Consider the following 26355-nt stretch of genomic DNA (forward strand, 5'->3'; position numbering starts at 1 on the left):
CCGGTACGTTCCCGATGAGAATCCTTGGGAGCAGAATTGGAAACTGTTCTCTTCACCCACTTCCCAGATACTGACATCAGTGCATGAGAGGAGTCCAATGTTCACCAGGAATTTCACTGGGAAAGTGTGTTTAATTCTTTTCCCAAAGGGAAATGGAATTACAGACATTATTTGGCCAGTAATATCAGCATTTTACACCAAGACAGAGGTCTCCTCCATCCAGCGAGGTTTTATGGTGGGAGCCAACATATCATCAAAGATAGTTAAACGTTGAAACTTAATTATTAATGTAAAGCTGAGCAGCTCAGAAATTGCAGATTATTTATCATCATCAATGTGGATATTAAACCAAAATTTATAAATCAATGAATAAATATATCTGGTAGAGATTTAAAAAATCATTGACTATATACAGTGGATATTAAAGCTAGGTTTATGAATCATTGACTATATACAATGGGTATTAAAGCTAGGTTTATGAATCATTGACTATATACAGTGGATATTAAAGCTAGGTTTATGAATCATTAACTATATACGGTGGATATTAAAGCTAGGTTTATGAATCATTGACTGTATACAATGGGTATTAAAGCTAGGTTTATGAATCATTGACTATATACAGTGGATATTAAAGCTAGGTTTATGAATCATTGACTATATACGGTGGATATTAAAGCTAGGTTTATGAATCATTGACTGTATACAATGGGTATTAAAGCTAGGTTTATGAATCATTGACTATATACAGTGGATATTAAAGCTAGGTTTATGAATCATTGACTATATACCGTGGGTATTAAAGCTCGGTTTATAAATCATTGACTATATACAGTGGATATTAAAGCTAGGTTTATGAATCATTGACTATATACAGTGGATATTAAAGCTAGGTTTATGAATCATTGACTATATACAGTGGAGATTAAAGCAAGGTTTATGAATCATTGACTATATACAGTGGATATTAAAGCTAGGTTATGAATCATTGACTATATACAGTGGATATTAAAGCTAGGTTTATGAATCATTGACTATATACAGTGGATATTAAAGCTAGGTTTATGAATCATTGACTATATACAGTGGATATTAAAGCTCGGTTTATGAATCATTGACTATATACAGTGGGTATTAAAGCTAGGTTTATGAATCATTGACTATATACAGTGGGTATTGAAGCTCGGTTTATGAATCATTGACTATATACAGTGGATATTAAAGCTCGGTTTATGAATCATTGACTATATACAGTGGATATTAAAGCTAGGTTTATGAATCATTGACTATATACAGTGGGTATTAAAGCTAGGTTGATGAATCATTGACTATATACAGTGGGTATTAAAGCTAGGTTCATGAATCATTGACTATATACAGTGGGTATTAAAGCTAGGTTCATGAGTCATTGACTATATACAGTGGGTATTAAAGCTAGGTTTATGAACCATTGACTATATACAGTGGAGATTAAAGCTAGGTTCATGAATCATTGACTATATACAGTGGATATTAAAGCTCGGTTTAAGACTCATTGACGAGATACAGTGGGTATTAAAGCTAGGTTTATGAATCATTGACTCTATACAGTGGATATTAAAGCTAGGTTTATGAATCATTGACTACATACAGAGGATATTAAAGCTAGGTTTATGAATCATTGACTATATACAGTGGATATTAAAGCTAGGTTCATGAGTCATTGACTATATACAGTGGGTATTAAAGCTAGGTTTATGAATCATTGACTTTTCCAGTGGATATTAAAGCTAGGTTTATGAATCATTGACTATATACAGTGGATATTAAAGCTAGGTTTATGAAACATTGACTATATACAGTGGGTATTAAAGCTAGGTTTATGAATCATTGACTATATACAGTGGAGATGAAAGCTCGGTTTATGAATCATTGACTATATACAGTGGATATTAAAGCTAGTTTTATGAATCATTGACTATATACAGTGGATATTAAAGCTAGGTTTATGAATCATTGACTATATTCCGTGGGTATTAAAGCTAGGTTTATGAAACATTGACTATATACAGTGGGTATTAAAGCTAGGTTTATGAATCATTGACTATATACAGTGGAGATGAAAGCTCAGTTTATGAATCATTGACTATATACAGTGGATATTAAAGCTAGTTTTATGAATCATTGACTATATACAGTGGATATTAAAGCTAGGTTTATGAATCATTGACTATAGACAGTGGATATTAAAGCTAGGTTTATGAATCATTGAGGATATACAGTGGATATTAAAGCTAGGTTTATGAATCATTGACTATATACAGTGGGTATTAAAGCTAGGTTTATGAATCATTGACTCTATACAGTGGATATTAAAGCTAGGTTTATGAATCATTGACTATATACAGTGGATATTAAAGCTAGGTTTATGAATCATTGACTATAAACAGTGGTTATTAAAGCTAGGTTATTGAATCATTGACTACATACAGTGGATATTAAAGCTAGGTTTATGAATCATTGAGACTATATACAGATGGTATTAAAGCTAGGTTTATAAATCATTGACTATATACAGTGGGTATTAAAGCTAGGTTTATGAATCATTGACTATGTACAGTGGGTATTAAAGCTAGGTTTATGAATCATTGACTATATACAGTGGATATTAAAGCTAGGTTTATGAATCATTGACTATATACAGTGGATATTAAAGCTAGGTTTATGAATCATTGACTATATACAGTGGGTATTAAAGCTTGGTTATGAATCATTGACTATATACAGTTGATATTAAAGCTAGGTTTATGAATCATTGACTATATACAGTGGATATTAAAGCGAGGTTTATGAATCATTGACTATATACAGTGGATATTAAAGCTAGGTTCATGAATCATTGACTATATACAGTGGGTATTAAAGCTAGGTTCATGAGTCATTGACTATATACAGTGGGTATTAAAGCTAGGTTTATGAATCATTGACTATATACAGTGGATATTAAAGCTAGTTTTATGAATCATTGACTACATACAGAGGATATTAAAGCTAGGTTTATGAATCATTGACTATATACAGTGGATATTAAAGCTCGGTTTAAGACTCATTGACGAGATACAGTGGGTATTAAAGCTAGGTTCATGAGTCATTGACTATATACAGTGGGTATTAAAGCTAGGTTTATGAATCATTGACTATATACATTGGATATTAAAGCTAGGTTTATGAAACATTGACTATATACAGTGGGTATTAAAGCTAGGTTTATGAATCATTGACTATATACAGTGGAGATGAAAGCTCGGTTTATGAATCATTGACTATATACAGTGGATATTAAAGCTAGTTTTATGAATCATTGACTATATACAGTGGATATTAAAGCTAGGTTTATGAATCATTGACTATATTCCGTGGGTATTAAAGCTAGGTTTATGAATCATTGACTATATACAGTGGGTATTAAAGCTAGGTTTATGAAACATTGACTATATACAGTGGGTATTAAAGCTAGGTTTATGAATCATTGACTATATACAGTGGAGATGAAAGCTCGGTTTATGAATCATTGACTATATACAGTGGATATTAAAGCTAGTTTTATGAATCATTGACTATATACAGTGGATATTAAAGCTAGGTTTATGAATCATTGACTATATACAGTGGAGATTAAAGCTAGGTTTATGAATCATTGACTATATACAGTGGATATTAAAGCTAGGTTTATGAATCATTGAGGATATACAGTGGATATTAAAGCTCGGTTTATTAATCATTGACTATATACAGTGGGTATTAAAGCTAGGTTTATGAATCATTGACTCTATACAGTGGATATTAAAGCTAGGTTTATGAATCATTGACTATATACAGTGGATATTAAAGCTAGGTTTATGAATCATTGACTATAAACAGTGGTTATTAAAGCTAGGTTATTGAATCATTGACTACATACAGTGGATATTAAAGCTAGGTTTATGAATCATTGAGACTATATACAGATGGTATTAAAGCTAGGTTTATAAATCATTGACTATATACAGTGGGTATTAAAGCTAGGTTTATGAATCATTGACTATGTACAGTGGGTATTAAAGCTAGGTTTATGAATCATTGACTATATACAGTGGATATTAAAGCTAGGTTTATGAACCATTGACTATATACAGTGGATATTAAAGCTAGGTTTATGAATCATTGACTATATACAGTGGGTATTAAAGCTTGGTTATGAATCATTGACTATATACAGTTGATATTAAAGCTAGGTTTATGAATCATTGACTATATACAGTGGATATTAAAGCGAGGTTTATGAATCATTGACTATATACAGTGGATATTAAAGCTAGGTTTATGAATCATTGACTATATACAGTGGATATTAAAGCTAGTTTTATGAATCATTGACTATATACAGTGGATATTAAAGCTAGGTTTATGAATCATTGACAATATACAGTGGATATTAAAGCGAGGTTTATGAATCATTGACTATATACAGTGGATATTAAAGCTAGGTTTATGAATCATTGACTATATACAGTGGATATTAAAGCTAGTTTTATGAATCATTGACTATATACAGTGGAAATTAAAGCTAGGTTTATGAATCATTGACTATATACAGTGGAGATTAAAGCTAGGTTTATGAATCATTGACTATATACAGTGGATATTAAAGCTAGGTTTAGGAATCATTGAGGATATACAGTGGATATTAAAGCTAGGTTTATGAATCATTGACTATATACAGTGGGTATTAAAGCTAGGTTTATGAATCATTGACTCAATACAGTGGATATTAAAGCTAGGTTTATGAATCATTGACTATATACAGTGGATATTAAAGCTAGGTTTATGAATCATTGACTATAAACAGTGGTTTTTAAAGCTAGGTTATTGAATCATTGACTACATACAGTGGATATTAAAGCTAGGTTTATGAATCATTGAGACTATATACAGTGGGTATTAAAGCTAGGTTTATAAATCATTGACTATATACAGTGGGTATTAAAGCTAGGTTTATGAATCATTGACTATGTACAGTGGGTATTAAAGCTAGGTTTATGAATCATTGACTATATACAGTGGATATTAAAGCTAGGTTTATGAATCATTGACGATATACAGTGGATATTAAAGCTAGGTTTATGAATCATTGACTATATACAGTGGGTATTAAAGCTTGGTTATGAATCATTGACTATATACAGTTGATATTAAAGCTAGGTTTATGAATCATTGACTATATACAGTGGATATTAAAGCTAGGTTTATGAATCATTGACTATATACAGTGGATATTAAAGCTAGTTTTATGAATCATTGACTATATACAGTGGATATTAAAGCTAGGTTTATGAATCATTGACTATATACAGTGGGTATTAAAGCTTGGTTATGAATCATTGACTATATACAGTTGATATTAAAGCTAGGTTTATGAATCATTGACTATATACAGTGGATATTAAAGCTAGGTTTATGAATCATTGACTATATACAGTGGATATTAAAGCGAGGTTTATGAATCATTGACTATATACAGTGGATATTAAAGCTAGGTTTATGAATCATTGACTATATACAGTGGGTATTAAAGCTTGGTTAAGAATCATTGACTATATACAGTTGATATTAAAGCTAGGTTTATGAATCATTGACTATATACAGTGGATATTAAAGCGAGGTTTATGAATCATTGACTATATACAGTGGGTATTAAAGCTTGGTTATGAATCATTGACTATATACAGTTGATATTAAAGCTAGGTTTATGAATCATTCACTATATACAGTGGATATTAAAGCGAGGTTTATGAATCATTGGCTATATACAGTTGATATTAAAGCTAGGTTTATGAATCATTGACTATATACAGTGGATATTAAAGCGAGGTTTATGAATCATTGACTATATACAGTTGATATTAAAGCTAGGTTTATGAATCATTGACTATATACAGTGGATATTAAAGCGAGGTTTATGAATCATTGGCTATATACAGTGGATATTAAAGCTAGGTTGATGAATCATTGACTACATACAGTGGGTATTGAAGCTAGGTTTATGAATCATTGACTATATACAGTGGATATTAAAGCTAGGTTTATGAATCATTGACTATGTACAATGGGTATTGAAGCTAGGTTTATGAATCATTGACTATATACAGTGGATATTAAAGCGAGGTTTATGAATCATTGACTATATACAGTGGGTATTAAAGCTTGGTTATGAATCATTGACTATATACAGTTGATATTAAAGCTAGGTTTATGAATCATTGACTATATACAGTGGATAGTAAAGCTAGGTTTATGAATCATTGACTATATACAGTGGGTATTAAAGCTTGGTTATGAATCATTGACTATATACAGTTGATATTAAAGCTAGGTTTATGAATCATTGACTATATACAGTGGATATTAAAGCTAGGTTTATGAATCATTGACTATATACAGTGGATATTAAAGCGAGGTTTATGAATCATTGGCTATATACAGAGGAAATTAAAGCTAGGTTGATGAATCATTGACTACATACAGTGGGTATTGAAGCTAGGTTTATGAATCATTGACTATATACAGTGGATATTAAAGCTAGTATAATGAATCATTGACTATATACAATGGGTATTGAAGCTAGGTTTATGAATCATTGACTATATACAGTGGATATTAAAGCTAGGTTTATGAATCATTGACTATATACAGTGGATATTAAAGCCAGGTTTATGAATCATTGACTATATACAGTGGGTATTGAAGCTCGGTTTATGAATCATTGACTGTATACAGTGGATATTAAAGCTAGGTTTATAAATCATTGATTATATACAGTGGATATTAAAGCTAGGTTTATGAATCATTGACTATATACAGTGGATATTAAAGCTAGGTTTATGAATCATTGACTATATACAGTGGGTATTAAAGCTCGGTTTATGAATCATTGACTATATACAGTGGATATTAAAGCTAGGTTTATAAATCATTGATTATATACAGTGGATATTAAAGCTAGGTTTATGAATCATTGACTATATACCGTGAGTATTAAAGCTAGGTTTATGAATCATTGACTATATACAGTGGGTATTAAAGCTCGGTTTATGAATCATTGACTATATACAGTGGGTATTAAAGCTCGGTTTACACATCACTGACTGTATGAATGTGTGTCTGTGTGTGTGAATAGTGTTCAGAACATGCAGTGAGCTGTCGGATTATATCTGAAGTGATGAAGTTCTTTTGGGATACTGATAACAATGGGGAAAACGTGTGAAGGACTCAGTAAACCATTCGCTTTCTTGTCCAATGACTTGAATGTGAAACTGGAGCCGGGGGTGGGGGGGATTTTACATGTTAATCACAAATGATCCCCGAGCTCCAGCAAGAGGGGTCCTTCTGTAATTTTGTCTGATTTATGGGTTGCTTTGCCATTGCAAACTAATCACCTTTTTTTCACAGGGACCTGTCCACAATAACCAGCTTTTATAAATCACCTTTCGTACAGACAAATGTCTGGAGTTCAGCACTGGAAAGCAACCAGAAAGCACTGATGATGAACCAAGGCAGGGGTTATTTGGACGGGCGGGAAGAGATCGGTTTTAAGGAGCGTCTAGAAGTAGGAAAGGGTGATTCCCATGGAATTGTGATTCAGCTACAGACTTCCAGAGATTAGGGACTAGACAGCTGAAGGCACAGGGAGCGTTGGGTGTACAAGAGGCCAGGGTTGGTGCATTGCAGCGTTCTCAGACAATTGTAGGGTTGGCAAAGGTGGTAGAGATAAGGAGAGGTGCGGACGGTGAGATGTGTACACTAGGATCAGAATTGTAAAACTGAGGCAGTGTGAGGGAGTCTCCAAGAAGGGGACCCATTGATTCAATCTGCTCAATGTCACAAATTGACCTGCACAGCCCCCCATACAGCAGCGGGGAGGTGGAGGGGCTGGAAGTAAATCAGATTTTAATCAATTATTTCTGTTGCTGAGTAGTCTGCATCTGTCTCAATCCATTTCACAAACTGGAGGATGCAATTTATTAACAGCACCACATCTAAATGTTGCTCAACCCCACAACTCAACTGCAGTCCTCACTGTGGACCAAAGTCACAGCAAACAAATTCAAAATGGATGCCACCGCTTCTTAATGCTCGGATTATGTTTTCTCGGTGATAAATTGCAAACTGAGAATTGCAGCATGTCGCTGAAACGACCGTGGAATTTTCTAATGTTCAGTTTGCTACACATTTAGCTGGTTTGTGTTTTCACCCAATGTCAGGTCAAGATATTACAGTTTGAAAAGTGGGACCATTTAAAGTCATTCCTTGCTGCCCTATCATTGATTATCATCAACCGAAAAGCTCCCAACTAAATTTCTGACCCCTACTGTCACCAAACAATGTCAATCCTTCTGAAGTTGTCCCTTTCCCATTCCCAGAAATGTCAGTTTTTATGCAAAATCCTTCAATTGAAGAGGTTTGGATCAACAAGACTGCTACCCTGCTGTGTACGGTGGTCTGTTCTGATCCGAGCCAGGTCCACATCAGCTGGAACGTGAATGGGAAGGAGCGAAGTAAAGGGGTTACGACTCAGCAACAGAGAGAGGAAGGCACTCAATACACCGTCATCAGCCAACTCCGGACCACTGTGGAGGAATGGGACAGCGGGGCAGAGTTTGTGTGCTCTGCTCAAAGTGGTTCCTCATCTTCACCCATTTCAAAACGGACAAAGAGTTCAAAAGGTGGGCAAGAGATCAGAAATTACACACCTAACTTGGTTAGCCTTGGGGAAAGAGTTTAATACCCTCTTTGTTTTTGCTCCCTTCATTCCAGTTCATCCAAAAAGTCCCAAAGTCAGACTGCTGCCTCCACCAGCTCAAGAGGTTGAGAATCAGAGCACAGCCACACTCGAGTGTATCATCTCTGGATTCTACCCCAACCTCATACACATCTCCTGGGAGAAGGACGGCACTCCCATCTCCTCCAACACTCGTGCTGGACTCACGGCTCTGGAGCAAGGGGAGACTTTCAGTGTGAGGCACTACCTGACTGTGAACACAGAGGAGTGGAGGAAAGGCTCAGTCTTCACCTGTGCAGTGTCTCACCCTGCCTCCAACTTCAACATCAATGAGACAGTGAACTCCATCCAAGGTAGGACTCTGGGTGTCAATCCAATATTCACATGGTTTTTCCCCCCATCGCCATGAGGTTCAGTCATGTTCGACACGAATGAAAGAAACACGACAATTAATTTGTACACAGCAAGATCCCATTAACAGCAATGTGATGGTGAACTGATTATCTGTGTTTGTGCTGTGGCTTGAGGGGTAAACATTGGCCAGGCCTCAAAGGGGATTTCCCCCCGTCTCATCTTGGATATTGGCTGTAGGATCTTTTTGTTCAATCTGAGGGGGAGGGGGCGGGTGCAGTCATGGCCTTGTCACGTCCAACAGTGTAGCACTCCCTCTGCACCGACACCAAGTGGGGCGGCACAGATTATACACCCAAATATCCAAAGGGAGCTTTGAACACACGACCTGCTGACATAGAGGGGAAGGTGCGACCAATGAGCCAATGCTGAATCATTCAGTTAGTCATCCAGAGAGCTGAGTTCAAATTCCACCAAGCCACTTTGACATTTAGAATTCAGTTTCAAAAGTAAAACCTGGAAATAAATAACTGAGATAGTAAAAGGGGACTGAGAAGCTCATTTGAACCCTCACCTGACTGTACTCTCCATGACTGGAGTATATTGTGAAATTGTAGCCCCACATGATACCCCCCACTGTTCAAATCACCTCTGACCTGTTCCTTTTCTATGTTGATTGATGAAAATAATCTTTCCAGTTTTGCATTTGAAAGATTTCCCATGATCTACTTTCAGAATGTCCCGAGTGAGCCTGTTCCAGAGGCTGACCACTCACTGAAATATTGCTTCACCAGATTAGTTTTGAATTGATCCCTGATCCTTTCAATGGCAGCTCGTGTCCTCTAAGCCCACTGCTCTGGTCAAAGTGCAAAAGCTTGACTCAGTCTACCTGACCTAGTATCTTCAGGATCCTATAAAGACCGGATGGAGCAGAATTCCGAGGCTGGGTGGGGCTCTCACTTTCCCAGCCCCGGGGAGGGGAGGTGGAAATATATAATACTTAAATCTGCAACTCTTCCAGTTCCAGGTGGAAACGCAAATCTTCCAGTTCCGGGTGGAAAAGCTGCTTCTTCTTGTCCTACTTGTTCTTGTTCTGGGTGTGTGCCGAGGTTCCTGTATCAGACTAACTTTTATGTGACACTCCCTGATGGTGCACAACACCAATATCAATGCCACCAGCAAGTCTGTGAAATAAAGTGATTGCTTGTGAATCGAATGGGCCGTTGAATTTCATTACAAATCATTTGGGTTCAAATCCAGTCCATGGTGACAGTCCCGATGAAAGTGGACAAAGAGGGAGGAGATACAGACCTATCTCAGATTCTCCGGTCCAACCCAAACCTTGTCTGTACGCTCACTTTGTTGTGTGACTGGACCTACGCAGTTTGGATTGGGTCCAGCCCACAGCTTGACCATTACCTTTCTGGTTTGACTCCAGTTGCTAAGAATTGGAACCTCATCTCTGACCCAGAGAGGCCTTGGGGTGGGATGTGGTAAAGGGGCGAGACAAGGGTTTGACGGCAGGAACAAATTTTACACTGATCCAGTAAAGTCCCTTTAATAAGCGGATCCTGAGGCTAATTAGTGAAGCCGGACACAGGACGATGATTTAGACCATAAGACATAGGAGCGGAGGTAAGGCCATTCGGCCCATCGAGTCCACTCCACCATTCAATCATGGCTGATTTCAACTCCATTTACCCGCTCTCTCTCCATAGCCCTTAATTCCTCGAGAAATCAAGAATTTATCAACTTCTGTCTTAAAGACACTCAACGTCCCGGCCTCCACCGCCCTCTGTGGCAATGAATTCCACAGAACCACCACTCTCTGGCTGAAGAAATTTCTCCTCATCTCTGTTCTAAAGTGACTCCCTTTTATTCGAAGGCTGTGCTCCCGGGTCCTAGTCTCCCCTGCTAATGGAAACAACTTCCCTACATCCACCCTATCTGAGCCATTCATTATCTTGTAAGTTTCTATTAGATCTCCCCTCAACCTCCTAAACTCCAATGAATATAATCCCAGGATCCTCAGACGTTCATCGTATGTTAGGCCTACCATTCCTGGGATCATCCGTGTGAATCTCCGCTGGACCCGCTCCAGTGCCAGTATGTCCTTCCTAAGGTGTGGGGCCCAAAATTGCTCACAGTATTCTAAATGGGGCCTAACTAATGCTTTATAAAGCTTCAGCAGTATATCCCTGCTTTTATTTTTTTTTTTAAAAATACATTTTATTCAATTTTTTTGGCCAAACATAACAATACGTAGTGTTTCTTTTACACAACAATAAAGCAATATAAATAACCGTGGCCAGTTTTAAACAAATAAATAAGTAATATATAAACAAAAACAAAAAACAAAACTAAATGGCAACTGCCTTGTCCAAAATAAATACTCTCCAAAAATACAATCCAACATACAATTACATATACCAAATACCTATACAATAACACCCCTGAGAGTCCGTCCGATTCCTCCCTCCCCCCCCCCCCCCCCCCCCCCCCGGGTTGCTGCTGTTGTCTACTTCTTTTCCATTCCCTCTATCTTTCTGTGAGGTAGTCGACGAACGGTTGCCACCGCCTGGTGAACCCCTGAGCCAAATCCCTTAACACAAACTTAATCCGTTCTAACTTTATAAACCCTGCCATATCGTTTATCCAGGTCTCTACACCCGGGGGTTTGGCTTCCTTCCACATTAACAATATCCTGCGCCGGGCTACAAGGGACGCAAAGGCCAACACGTCAGCCTCTCACGCCTCCTGCACTCCCGGCTCTTCTGCAACCCCAAATATAGCCAACCCCCAGCTTGGTTCGACCCGGACCCCCACCACCTTCGAAAGCACCTTTGCCACCCCCACCCAGAACCCCTGTAGTGCCGGGCATGACCAGAACATGTGGGTGTGATTCGCTGGGCCTCTCGAGCATCTCGCACACCTATCCTCTACCCCCAAAAATTTACTAAGCCGTGCTCCAGTCATATGCGCCCTGTGTAGCACCTTAAATTGTATCAGGCTTAGCCTGGCACACGAGGACGATGAGCTTACCCTACGTAGGGCATCAGCCCACAGCCCCTCCTCAATCTCCTCCCCCAGTTCTTCTTCCCATCAGCTCATCTACCATGATCTCCCCCTTGTCCCTCATCTCCATCACCGTCCCCCACCCATGTCTCTTTGAGATCACTCTATCCTGCACTTCCTGCGTCGGGAGCTGCGGGAATTCCCTCACCTGTTGCCTCGCAAAAGCCCTCAATTGCATGTACTGAAATGTATTCCCTTGGGGCAACCCATATTTCTCCGTCAGCGCTCCCAGACTCGCAAACGTCCCATCTACAAATAGATCTCTTAGTTGTACTACCCCAGCTCTTTGCCATGCTCCAAATCCCCCATCCATTCTCCCCGGAACGGACCTATGATTGTTTCTTATCAGGGACCGCACCGAAGCTCCCGTCCCTCCCCTATGCCGTCTCCACTGCCCCCAAATTTTCACTATAGCAACTACCACCGGGCTTGTGGTGTATTTCTTTGGTGAGAACGGCAACGGCGCCGTCACCATTGCTTGCAGGCTAGTCCCCCTGCAGGACGCCCTCTCCAATCTCTTCCACGCCGCTCCCTCCCCTTCTCCCATCCACTTACACACCATTGAAACATTGGCGGCCCAGTAGTACTCACTTAGGCTCGGTAGTGACAGCCCCCCCCTGTCCCTACTACGCTGCAAGAATCCCCGCCTCACTCTTGGGGTCTTCCCAGCCCACACAAAACTCATAATGCTCTTCTCAATTCTTTTGAAAAAAGCCTTCGTGATCACCACCGGGAGGCACTGGAACACAAAAAGGAATCTCGGGAGGACCACCATTTTAACCGCCTGCACCCTACCTGCCAATGACAGGGACACCATGTCCCATCTCTTGAAATCCTCCTCCATCTGTTCCACCAACCGTGTTAAATTAAGCCTATGTAATGTACCCCAATTCTTGGCTATCTGGATCCCCAGATACCGGTAGTCCCTTGTTACCTTCCTCAACGGTAAATCCTCTATCTCTCTGCTCTGCTCCCCCGGATGCACCACAAATAACTCACTTTTCCCCATGTTCAGTTTATACCCTGAAAAATCCCCAAACTCCCCAAGTATCCGCATTATCTCTGGCATCCCCTCCGCCGGGTCCGCCACATATAGCAACAAATCATCCGCATACAGAGATACCCGGTGTTCTTCTCCCCCGCTAAGTACTCCCCTCCACTTCCTGGAACCCCTCAGTGCTGTGGCCAGGGGTTCAATCGCCAGTGCAAACAATAACGGGGACAGAGGACATCACTGCCTTGTCCCTCTGTGGAGCCGAAAATAGTCAGACCCCCGTCCATTCGTGACCACGCTCGCCATCGGGGCCCTATACAGCAACTGTACCCACCTGATATACCCGTCCCCAAAGCCAAATCTCCTCAACACCTCCCACAAATAATCCCACTCCACTCTATCAAATGCTTTCTCGGCATCCATCGCCACCACTATCTCCGCTTCCCCCTCTGGTGGGGGCATCCTCATTACCCCTAGCAGCCTCCGTATATTTGTATTTAGCTGTCTCCCCGTCTCAAACCCAGTTTGGTCCTCATGGACCACCCCGGGACACAATCCTCTATCTTCATTGCCATTACCTTGGCCAGAATCTTAGCATCCACATTCAGGAGGGAAATGGGCCTGTATGACTCGCATTGCAGCGGGTCTTTTTCCTTCTTTAGGAGGAGCGATATCGTTGCCTCTGACATAGTCGGGGGCAGCTGCCCCCTTTCCCTCGCCTCATTAAAGGTTCTCATCAGTAGCGGGGCCAGCAAGTCCAAATATTTCTTGTAGAATTCAACTGGGAATCCGTCTGGTCCCGGGGCCTTCCCCGCCTGCATGCTCCCAATCCCTTTCACTACTTCCTCCGTCTCAATCTGTGCTCCCAGCCCCACTCTCTCCTGCTCCTCCACTTTAGGAAATTCCAGCTGATCCAGAAAGCACATCATTCTCTCCTTCCCGTCCGAGGGCTGCGCTTCATATAATCTTTCATAAAATGCCTTGAACACTCCATTCACTCTCTCCGCTCCCCGCTCCATCTCTCCCTCCTCATCTCTCACCCCCCCTATCTCCCTCGCTGCTCCCCTTTTCCTCAGTTGGTGGGCCAACAACCTACTCGCCTTCTCCCCATATTCGTACTGTACACCCTGTGCCTTCCTCCATTGTGCCTCTGCATTACCCATAGTCAACAAGTCAAATTCTACATGTAGCCTTTGCCTTTCCCTGTACAGTCCCTCCTCCGGTGCCTCCGCGTATTGTCTGTCCACCCTCAGAAGTTCTTTCAACAACCGCTCCCTTTCCCTACCCTCCTGCTTTCCTTTATGTGCCCTAATAGATATCAGCTCCCCTCTAACCACTGCCTTCAGTGCCTCCCAGACCACCTGTTCCTCCCCATTATCATTAAGTTCCAAGTACCTTTCAATACAACCCCTCACCCTTAAACACACCCCCTCATCTGCCAATAATCCCATGTCCATTCTCCAGGGTGGAAGCTGTTGTTTTTCTTCCCCTATCTCCAGGTCCACCCAGTGTGGAGCATGATCCGAGATGGCTATAGCCATGTACTCCGTCCCCGTCACCTTTGGGATCAGTGCCCTTCCCAAAACAAAAAAATCTATTCGTGAATAAACTTTGTGTACATAGGAGAAAAACGAAAACTCCTTACTCCTAGGTCTACTAAATCTCCAGGGATCTACTCCTCCCATCTGATCCATAAAATCCTTAAGCACCCTAGCTGCAGCCGGCCTCCTTCCGGTCCTGGACCTCGATCTGTCCAGCCCTGGGTCCAGCACCGTATTAAAGTCTCCACCCATTACCAACTTCCCCACTTCTAGGTCCGGGATTCGTCCTAACATACGCCTCATAAAATTGGCATCATCCCAGTTCGGGGCATACACGTTCACTAATACCACCGCCTCCCCTTGCAGTTTGCCACTCACCATCACGTATCTGCCCCCACTATAGTCTTTGCCTCAAACATTACCCGCTTCCCCACTAGTATGGCCACCCCCCTGTTTTTTGCATCGAGCCCCGCCCATCCTTTGCGAAGTTTAACCTGGTCTATCAGCTTCAGATGCGTCTCCTGAAGCATAACCACATCTGCCTTAAGTTTCTTTAGGTGTGCGAGTACTCGTGCCCTCTTAATCGGCCCGTTCAGCCCTCTCACATTCCACGTGATCAACCGGGTTGGGGGGCTCTTTACCCCACCCCCCCTTGACGACTAGCCATTTCCTTTTTCAATCCAGCTCCTCACCCGGTTCCCACGTAGCTGTATCCCCCCCAGACGGTGCCTCCCCGCCCGGATCCCCCCCTCCCATACCAGCTCCCCCTTCTCCCCAGCAGCAGCAACCCAGTTAACCCCCCCCCCCGCTAGATCCCAAGCTAGCTAATTGCACCCCCCCTGTTGCTCCCAGAAGTCAGCAAACTCTGGCCGACCTCGGCTTCCCCCCGTGACCTCGGCTCACACTGTGCGAGGCCCCCTCCTTCCTGCTTCCCTGTTCCCGCCATGATTACCATAGCGCGGGAACAAAGCCCGCGCTTCCCTTTTGGCCCCGCCCCCAATGGCCGGCGCCCTCAGCTCCTCATCCTCCCTCACCCCCTCCCCCACGACATGGGGAAGAGAGAGAAGTTACAGGGTCGCAGGTTTAACAACTTGGGAAGTCCTCTCTTCCCCCTTTTCCCTCCTTCATCCCACAAATTCATCCCCCCACTTTTGTCCCAAACGTTCTTTTTCTGGCCCACTCACTCCAGCTTCTCCTCGACAATAAATGTCCACGCCTCACCTTTCGAAGTAGTGGTGTTTCCCTAGATGTGTGACCCACAGTCTTGCCGGTTGCAGCATTCCGAATTTGACCTTTTTATGCAACACCACCTTGGCCCGATTAAAGCTTGCCCTCCTTCTCGCCACCTCCGCACTCCAATCTTGATATACGTGGATCACCGCATTCTCCCACCTACTGCTCCGAGTTTTCTTTGCCCATCTGAGGACCATCTCTCTGTCCTTATATCGGAGAAATCTCACCACTATTGCTCGAGGAATTTCTCCAGCCCTCGGTCTTCGCGCCATAACCCGATAGGCTCCCTCCACCTCCAGCGGACCCGTCGGGGCCTCCGATCCCATTAACGAGTGCAGCATCATGCTCACATATGCCCCGACGTCCGTCCCTTCTGCACCTTCGGGAAGACCAAGAATCCTTAGGTTCTTCCTCCTCGCATTATTCTCCAGCACCTCCAGCCTTTTCACACATCTTTTGTGTTGTGCCTCGTGGATCTCCGTTTTCACCACCAGGCAGGCCCTGTATGTCGTCCTCATTCTCAGCAGCCTTTGCCTTCATGACCCGAAGTTCCTGTTCCTGGGTCTTTTGCTCCTCCTTTAGCCCCTCAATCGCTTGTAATATCGGGGCCAACAGCTCCTTCTTCATCTCCTTTTTGAGTTCATCTACGCAACGCCGCAGGAACTCTTGTTGGTCAGGGCCCCATATTAAACTGCCTCCTTCCGACGCCATCTTGCTTTGTGCCTGCCTTCCTGGCCGCTGCTCTAGAGGATCCACCGCAATCCGGCTACTTTCCTCTCTTTTTTCCATCCGTGTCCAGGGGGGATTCCCTCTGGATTACCGCACAGTGTTATTTGCCGTTAAAATTGCCGATGGGGCTCCTATTAAGAGCCCAAAAGTCCGTTCCACCGGGAGCTGCCGAAACGTGCGACTCAGCTGGTCATCGCCCACCCGGAAGTCCCCATCCCTGCTTTTATATTCCAAGCCTCTTGAGATGAATGACAACATTGCATTTGCTTTCTTAATTACGGACTCAACCTGCAAGTTTACCTTTAGAGAATCCTGGACTAGGACTCCCAAGTCCCTTTGCACTTCAGCATTATGAATTTTGTCACCGTTTAGAAAATAGTCCATGCCTCTATTCTTTTTTCCAAAGTGCAAGACCTCGCACTTGCCCACGTTGAATTTCATCAGCCATTTCTTGGACCACTCTCCTAAACTGTCTAAATCTTTCTGCAGCCTCCCCACCTCCTCAATACTACCTGCCCCTCCACCTATCTTTGTGTCATCGGCAAACTTAGCCAGAATGCCCCCAGTCCCGTCATCTAGATCGTTAATATATAAAGAGAACAGCTGTGGCCCCAACACTGAACCCTGCGGGACACCACCCGTCACCGGTTGCCATTCCGAAAAAGAACCTTTTATCCCAACTCTCTGCCTTCTGCCTGACAGCCAATCGTCAACCCATGTTAGTACCTTGCCTCGAATACCATGGGCCCTTATTTTACTCAGCAGTCTCCCGTGAGGCACCTTATCAAAGGCCATTTGGAAGTCAAGATAGATAACATCCATTGGCTCTCCTTGCTCTAACCTATTTGTTATCTCTTCAAAGAACTCTAACAGGTTTGTCAGGCACGACCTCCCCTTACTAAATCCATGCTGACTTGTCCTAATCCGACCCTGCACTTCCAAGAATTTAGTAATCTCATCCTTAACAATGGATTCTAGAATCTTGCCAACAACCGAGGTTAGGCTAATTGGCCTATAATTTTCCATCTTTTTCCTTGTTCCCTTCTTGAACAAGGGGGTTACAACAGCGATTTTCCAATCCTCTGGGACTTTCCCTGACTCCAGTGACTTTTGAAAGATCATAACTACGCCTCCACTATTTTTTCAGCTATCTCCTTTAGAACTCTAGGATGTAGCCCATCTGGGCCCGGAGATTTATCAATTTTTCGACCTCTTAGTTCCTCTAGCACTTTCTCCTTTGTGATGGCTACCATATTCAACTCTGCCCCCTGACTCTCCTGAATTGTTGGGATATTACTCATGTCTTCTACTGTGAAGACTGACGCAAAGTACTTATTTAGTTCCTCAGCTATTTCCTTGTCTCCCATCACAAAATTACCAGCGTCATTTTGGAGCGGCCCAATGTCTACTTTTGCCTCCCGTTTGTTTTTAATGTATTTAAAGAAACTTTTACTATCATTCCTAATGTTACTGGCTAGCCTACCTTCAAATTTGATCCTCTCTTTCCTTATTTCTCTCTTTGTTATCCTCTGTTTGTTTTTGTAGTCTTCCCAATCTTCTGACTTCCCACTACTCTTTGCCACATTATAGGCTTTCTCTTTTGCTTTGATGCATTCCCTAACTTCCTTTGTCAGCCATGGCTGCCTAATCCCCCCTCTGATAACCTTTCTTTTCTTTGGGATGAACCTCTGTACTGTGTCCTCAATTACTCCCAGAAACTCCTGCCATTGCTGTTCTACTGTCTTTCCCACTAGGCTCTGCTCCCAGTCGATTTTCGTCAGTTCCTCCCTCATGCCCCTGTAGTTACCTTTATTTAACTGTAACACCTTTACATCTGATTCTACCTTCTTTCTTTCAAATTGGAGATTGAATTTGACCATATTATGATCACTGCCTCCTAAGTGCTCCCTTACTTTAAGATCTTTAATCAAGTCTGGCTCATTACATAACACTAAGTCCAGAATGGCCTGTTCCCTCGTGGGCTCCATCACAAGCTGTTCCAAAACGCCCTCCTGTAAACATTCAATGAATTCCCTTTCCTTGGGACCACTGGCAGTATTGTTTACCCAGTCCACCTGCATATTGAAGTCCCCCATGATCACTGTGACCTTGCCTTTCTGACATGCACTTTCTCTTTCGTGGTGCATTTTGTGCCCCCGGTCCTGACCACTGTTAGGAGGCCTGTACATAACTCCCATTATGGTTTTTTTGCTTTTGTGGTTCCTCAACTCTACCCACACAGACTCCACATCACCTGACCCTATGTCGTTTAGTGCTATTGATTTAATTTCATTCCTAATTAACAAGTCAACCCCGCCCCCTCTGCCCACCTCTCTGTCTTTTCGATAGGTTGTGAATCCCTGGATGTTTAAATGCCAGTCCTGAACCCCTTGCAACCATGTCACTGTGATGCCTACCACATCATACCTGCCAGTCACAATCTGGGCCACAAGCTCATCTACCTTGTTCCGTACACTGCGCGCATTTAAATATAGCACCTTCAATTCTCTATTGACCGTCCCTTTTTGTTTTCTTAGTGTGGTGGACCTTGGTTTACTGAGTCTTTCCATACACTGTGTCATATTTTGTGGGATGGGGACAATCATAACCACTCTTGGGTTTTGTCTGTTCGTGTTTTTTTGTATTCCTAAGCAGCTACGCTCCCCGCTGATTACTTCACCTCTTGGTTCCCTGACTTTCCCTTCCCCCCCAATCTTTAGTTTAAAGTCCTATTGACCACCCTATTTACTCTTTTCGCCAGAACACTGGTCCCAGCTCGGTTCAGGTGGAGACCATCCCAACGGTCTAGGTCCCCCCTGTCCCAAAACTGATGCCAGTGTCCCATGAAAAGGAACCCCTCATTCCCACACCACTCTTTCAGCCACGTGTTAACTTCCCTTATTCTTGCCTCCCTATGTCAATTTGCACGTGGCTTGGGCAGTAATCTGGAGATTATGACCCTTGAGGACCTGTTTTTTAATTTGATAGGTGTGTGAAATGTCTGGGTAACAGAAATGAAAATGGTTCAATTCCTCCATCTCCTGGAGACCAAAACATGAGTCAACGGCAGGAACTCAATGTCTACAAAACGTTGCAGTTTGCAAAGTGCCTTTTTATATTTCCCTTCAATGTTAAATGGCATGAAACACCATTCACCCAATCAGATAAGCATTTCTCCTGACTCTGTAAGGATTTCTGATGTGAGGCCACCTAACACAAGGGGCCATTAAATGTCGAATCTTAGCGAGTAATGGAAGGATGGGCTGAACAACTGACAAAACTGCAATATTTAATATCAACACTGTGCAGATTAAACCCTAGCTTGATATTAATGACTATATATGGCGCACATCAAAACTAGCCTTGAAAATCTTTGTGGCACTGTGACAAACCTCAACATGTCCAATACCAATTCATCAGTATTCAGGAAGGGATTATTGTGTAATGAACAAGGTCATTTAGTAACTCTATAACAAAAGATCCATTGGGAAATAGTGATCACAATGCAATTGAATTCCATATTGAGTCAGAAACTGCCATACTCCAATACCAACCACAAATATTATACTTAAACAAAGTCAGTTATGTAGGTATGAGGGGATTGTAGATTGGGTAAATAAATATAAAGATGTGACAGTAAAAAAGTGAGAAACATTTGGAGCAATCATTGAGATGTTCAATAAAAATACATTCCATTAAAAGCAAGAATGGGACAATAAAGATCCACATAAGGATGGCTTACAAACAAAGCTAATGATAGTGTGAAATTAAAAAGAGTCTAATAATGTTGCAAAGAATGTTAGTGCGCCTGAGGGGCGAAATTCTCCCCCAACGGCGAGATGTCCGCCGACTGGCGCCAAAGCCGGCGCCAATCAGACGGGCATCGCGCCGGCCCAAAGGTGCGGAAGGCTCCGCATCTTTGGCAGCCTAGCCCCAACATTGAGGGGCTAGGCTGACGCCGGAGGGATTTCCGCCCCGCCAGCTGGCGGAAATGGCGTTTGTTTCCCCGCCAGCTGGCGCGGAAATGCGGCGCATGCGCGGGAGCGTCAGCGGCTGCTGTCAGTTTCCCAGTGCATGCGCGGGAGCGTCAGCGGCCGCTGTCAGTTTCCCGCGCATGCGCAGTGGGGAGAGTCTCTTCCGCCTCCGCCATGGTGGAGGCCGTAGCGGAGGCGGAAGGGAAAGAGTGCCCCCACGGCACAGGCCCGCCCGCGGATCGGTGGGCCCCGATTGCGGGCCAGGCCACCGTGGGGGCACCCCCCGGGGTCAGATCGCCCCGCGCCCCCCCCCCCAGGACCCCGGAGCCCGCCCACGCCGCCTGGTCCCGCCAGTAAATACCAGGTTTGATTTACGTCGGCGGGACAGGCAATTCCTGGGCAGGACTTCGGCCCATCCGGGCTGGAGAATCCAGTGGGGGGTCCCGCCAACCGGCGCGGCCGGATTCCCGCCCCCGCCCAATCTCCGGGAGCGGAGACTTCGGCGGGGGCGGGATTCACGGCGGCCAACGGCCATTCTCCGACCCGGCGGGGGGTCGGGGAATGACGCCCGAGGACTGAGAGTGTTTTAGAAAACTGCAAAGATTGACCAAAAGGTTGACAAGAAAGAAAAAAATAGAATTCAAAAGTGAACTAGTGAAGCAACATGAACTCAGGTTGTGTGGCACTTCGTACATATACAAAAAGAAGAGTTATTACCACAAATGTTGGCCCCTTAGTGGCAAAGGCAGGAGAAATGAGAATGGGGCATGAGGAAATGGCAGAGACATTGAACAAATATTTTGTGCCGGCCTTCACAGTCGAAGGCACAATTTACAGACCAGATATAGAGGGGTTACAAAGGGGCGAATGAGAGTGAGGAACTGAAGATCATTTCTATCAGCAGAGGAAAGGCTACTGGGGAGGTTGAAGGGATTAAAACTGAAAACTCTCCAGGAGCTGAAGGTTAATATCCTAAGGCTCGAAGAGGTTGCTGTCAAGATTGTGAGTATGCTGGTTAGGATTTTCCAAAATTCCCCAAACTCCTGTGGATTGGAAGTTAGAAAACATAAATAACACTGCGATTCAAGAAAGGAGGGTGAGAGAAAATAGAAAACTACAGACCCTTAGCCTGATGTAAGTTGTCAGAAAAATGTTGGAATCTATTGTTGCTGGAATCTATTATTAAGGAGGAATCACACACTTAGAAAATCCTAGTCTGATCAGACAAAGGCAACGTGGGTTCACAAAACGAAAATTATATCTGACAATTTGATTTTTTGAGGACTTAGCTCCAGGGGTAGACACAGGGGATCCGGTAGATGTTGCACATTTGGAGTTTTAAAACGTTCAAGAATGTGCCAAATAAAAGGTTAATACACCAGGTATGAGCTTGTGCTGGGGATATCAGCATGGATGGAGGATTTGTCAACAGAGAAACAGAGTCGGGAGAAACATGACCTTTTAAAGTAATCAGGCTGTAACTAGTGGAGTGCCACAATAATCAGTGCTACAGACTCTGCTATGTGTTGACAAGACAAGTTTGACTGTAAACTGAGAAGAGGACACCAAGAGGCTGCAAAGAGATATAATCCGGTTAAGCTAAATACATGTTAACCTTTGTTACAAGCTGACCGGAAGTCTTGATTCAATCGCACAGGGATTTGTTGGGACCAGACCTGTTAAACTGTGTCCAGTTTTGGTCTTCATATCAAAGGAGGGATGTACTTGCCTTGGAGGCAATGCAGAGAAGATTCACTCGATTGGTTGCTGGGATGGGAGGGTTGTCCAATGATGAGAGTCTGAGTTAATTGAGACATTCTGGACTTTAGAGAAATAAAAGGTGATCTCTTTGAAACAGCGAAGATTCTGAAGGGGTTTGACAGGACCGACACTGAGAGGTAGTCTCCCCTGGCTGGGGAATCCAGAACATGTGGACGCAGCCTCAGGATAAGGCATCAATCATTAAGGACTGAGATGAGGAGGCATTTCTTCCATGTTGTGCATCTTTAGCATTGCCTCCTTCAAAGAGCTGTGGGTGCCCCAGCATTGAGTATATTCAAGACTGACATCAATATGTTTTGATTCTTCATCAAATGAAGGGATACGGGGAGTGGGCTGGAACAGGCAGTTGAGGAAGAAGATGAACCATGATAGTAATGAATGATGGAGAAGGTTCGAGGGGCTGAATGGTCCACTCCTGCTATTTCTTATGGTTGTATATTCACTGGAGGATAAAGATTGACACTGAGTCAAGAAGGAGACAGTAGGACAGGTGATCAAAAGCTTGGCTGAAGAGATGGGTTTTAAGGAATGCCTTAAACAAAGTGACCGAGGTTTAGGGAGGGAGTTCCCGAGATTAGGATGGAGGTGGCTGAAGGCACAGCCTCCAATCCTGGGGCAAAGGGAGGGGAGATGTACAAGAGGCCAGAGTTGGAGGAATGCAGTGTTGTGAGGCTGATGAAGGTTACACAGGCAGGGAGAAGTGAGACCAGACAGACACTCGAACAGTAGGATAAGAAGTTTCAAACTGAGGTAACCTCAGGCTCACTCTGAATGGAGAAGATTCAGTTTGTTCAATGTCACAAATCAATACCAGCTCCACAAGGCCTGTCAGTAAATAAGCCTTTGTTCAAATGTTTCTCTTTCTAATTAGACCACTTGATATAAACTGGAGATTGCATTTTATTAACATTACCACATCTAAAAGACACTCAGACCCACATCTCAAATTGCAGACCCCACCGCAGATCCAATGGTCAGATTTGGGCAAATGGATAGAAAACAGATCCGGTGGGTTCTTGATGCTCTCTCTGTGTTTCTCGAACAAAAAATAAAACTAAGAAATGCAAGATGACCTCAAAATAACCCTGTTAATGTGCTACAAACTAAGCTGCAGTATAACCAGCCCAAGTTTTCCAGTTTAAAAATGACTGTGGTTTAAAGTCACTTTTGTCCTCTCCTTCCATTGCTGATCATCAATAGAAAAGTCTTGTCTGAGATTCTCAAGCCTGCTGACACCAAACAATGTCAATTTCCCTGAAGTTTTCCCTTTCTCATTCCCAGGAATGTCTGTCTTTCTCCGAAATCCTTCTGTTGAAGAGGTTTGGATGAACAGGACTGCTACCCTGGAGTGCTCAGTGGTTTGTTCTGATCCAAGCTCGGTCCAGATCTCCTGGGAAGTGAGCAGCAAGAAAAGAAGTGAAGGAGTTTCGACTCAGTCACCAACAGAGGAAGGGAGCCTGCACATTATCATCAGCCAACTTCGAACCAGTGCAGAGGAGTGGGAGAGCGGGGTGGAGTTTGTGTGCTCTGCCCAGGGTGCTTCCTCATCTGTACCAGTGTCCAAACGGATAAGCAGTGCAAAAGGTGGGCAGGAGATGGGACATTAATGACCTGAATCTGTTAAACTTGTGGGAAAAAAGACTAACACTTCCTTTGTTTACCCATATGTTCCAGTTGTGCCAAAAGGTCCCAGGGTAAGACTGCTGCCTCCAACAAAAGAGGAGATGAAGATGAAGAACACAGCCACACTCGAGTGTGTGATCACTGGATTCTACCCGGACCTCATAAACGTCACCTGGGAGAAAGATGGCGCTCTGATCTCCTCCAAGACCCGTGCTGGACTCACTGCTCTGGAGCAGGCTGGGACATTCAGTGTCAGGCACTACCTGACTGTGAGTGCAGCGGAGTGGAAGAAAGGCTCGACCTTCATCTGTGCAGTGTCTCATCCAGCCTCCCACTTTGGCACCAATGGGACAGTGAGGAACGTCCAAGGTATGATCCTGGGCCTAGCTCCAATATTGACGTTGCTGATCCCAAAGGCTATAAACTCTACGAGGGTCAGAAAGTACAACACCAACAATGTGCATGTGTTTATGCAGTGGGTGTTTGAGTAGATCAGTAATCCAGAGGCCTGGACAAAGAAAGATACAATTGCATTAATGTCCCCCTTTCACATCCTCAGGATGTCCCAAAATGTTTCGCAGCCAAAACAGTCCTTTCCATGAGGTGCAGTCAGTGTTTCAATGTAACGACAGTGTTGACTAATTGGTGTGTAGCAATGTCTCACACACAACAATATGATGATCATATTGGGGCTGGTTTAGCACAGTGGGCTAAACAGCTGGCTTGTAATGCAGAACAAGGCAGCAGTGCGGGTTCAATTCCTGTACCAGCCTCCCCAAACAGGCACCGGAATGTGGCGACTAGGGGCTTTTCACAGTAACTTCATTGAAGCCTACTTGTGACAATAAGTGATCATTATATTATTACTATCAGATAATCTGTTAAACATTGTCCTCCCTCCCCTTTCCCTTTTTCAAATTCCCGACAATGGTATCTGTTCATCCCGAGAAAGGGCCTTGGTCTCACGTCTCTTCCTGAAAGACGGCACTCAACACAGTGCAGAGCTCCCTCAGTACTGGTTTGCCATTCTTGATTATGTACTCAAGTATCTGTAGTGGGGCATGAACATACAACCTTCATATGTGGAGGACACATATGATCAATAATCCAGAGAACTGAGTTCAAATCGATGACAGCTTGGGAATTTGAATTCAGTTTTAGAAAGGAAACAATTAGGAATTAAACGCTCAAATCTGTGAAACAGAAGCTGTTAGATTGTGGTAAAAACCCTAATAGTTTGTTAATGTTCCTTTCGGGAAGGCTACCTGCTGTCTTTACCCTGTCTGTCCCAGATGTGGCTCCAGGCACAAACACATGTGGTTGACTCATAACTCTCCTCTGAAAGAGCTGAGCAAGCCACTATTGTACATGTGGTGATGCGCATGAAATGCCAGCCTTGCCAGCGATGTCCACGTCCCATTGGGGAATGATTGAATAATAATTGTAATTTTTCTCCCAGGTGAATGTGTAGACACTGGGATCTCAGTCACTTTAAGGAAGCCTCCTTTCGAAGAGATCTGGAGGAACAGGACGGCGACTATTCTCTGTGAGATACTTCACAGTGATTTAGAGGGAGTCAGGGTAACCTGGCTGGTGGATGGAATTGAGAGAGAAGATGGAGTGAAGACTCAGGGTCCAAAGAGGGATGGAGACAAAGACATGATCTTCAGCAGACTGACGGTCCCTGCCGCAGAGTGGGAGAGTGGGGTGGAGTATTTGTGTTTGGTGGAGGATAAGAGTTTGCCAACGCCGGAGAAGAGAACAATTAGGAAAGCCCAAGGTACGTGTGGAAGGAACTGCAGCTCTGATCTTCGCAAATGAAGTGATTTACTACCATCTAGTGGTAAATATCTAGCACGGGGTGGCAGACTGTGTTAAAGGATCCATTGGGCAAAACCTGCTCAGAAACAGATCAAATAAAACCTCGAGTCACTACAAAGACCTCACTCCAGCTCACACGGGTGCCTGTGGGATGGGTGAACAGGGATGGGAGATATACAGAGAAGAATGAGCAGCTTTCACAAATTGACAAAGAGGCTGAGTCAGGTCAGCCATTGAAGAGATGAGGGAAACTGTTGGTCTGAGGTATAGGCTAAGATGACAAAATCCATTCCAAGGAAAGGGAGATGGAGCAGACACCACATGACCAGATGAATCCCTGAAGCCTCCCTCTTGACAACAGTAAGCATGGTCTGGAAGTGGATCTCTGGTTCTTGAACAGAAGGCAGCCATTTGGTCCATCGTGCCTGTGCTAGC

General features: G+C 43.4%; 1 protein-coding gene across 1 annotated transcript in view; it reads left to right on the forward strand.

The window, feature by feature from the left end:
* LOC140419720 (immunoglobulin mu heavy chain-like) overlaps window positions 1-26355 on the forward strand; it is a 52016-nt gene that overhangs the window by 23973 nt on the left and 1688 nt on the right. The window contains exons 8-10 of the mRNA XM_072503657.1: window positions 8439-8741; window positions 8833-9150; window positions 25559-25879. Of these exons, the coding sequence (XP_072359758.1) occupies window positions 8439-8741; window positions 8833-9150; window positions 25559-25879 (942 nt within the window). The remainder of the gene's footprint in view (window positions 1-8438; window positions 8742-8832; window positions 9151-25558; window positions 25880-26355) is intronic.

This window comes from Scyliorhinus torazame, chromosome 5 (genome assembly GCF_047496885.1).
Source record: "Scyliorhinus torazame isolate Kashiwa2021f chromosome 5, sScyTor2.1, whole genome shotgun sequence".
NCBI lineage: Eukaryota > Metazoa > Chordata > Chondrichthyes > Carcharhiniformes > Scyliorhinidae > Scyliorhinus > Scyliorhinus torazame.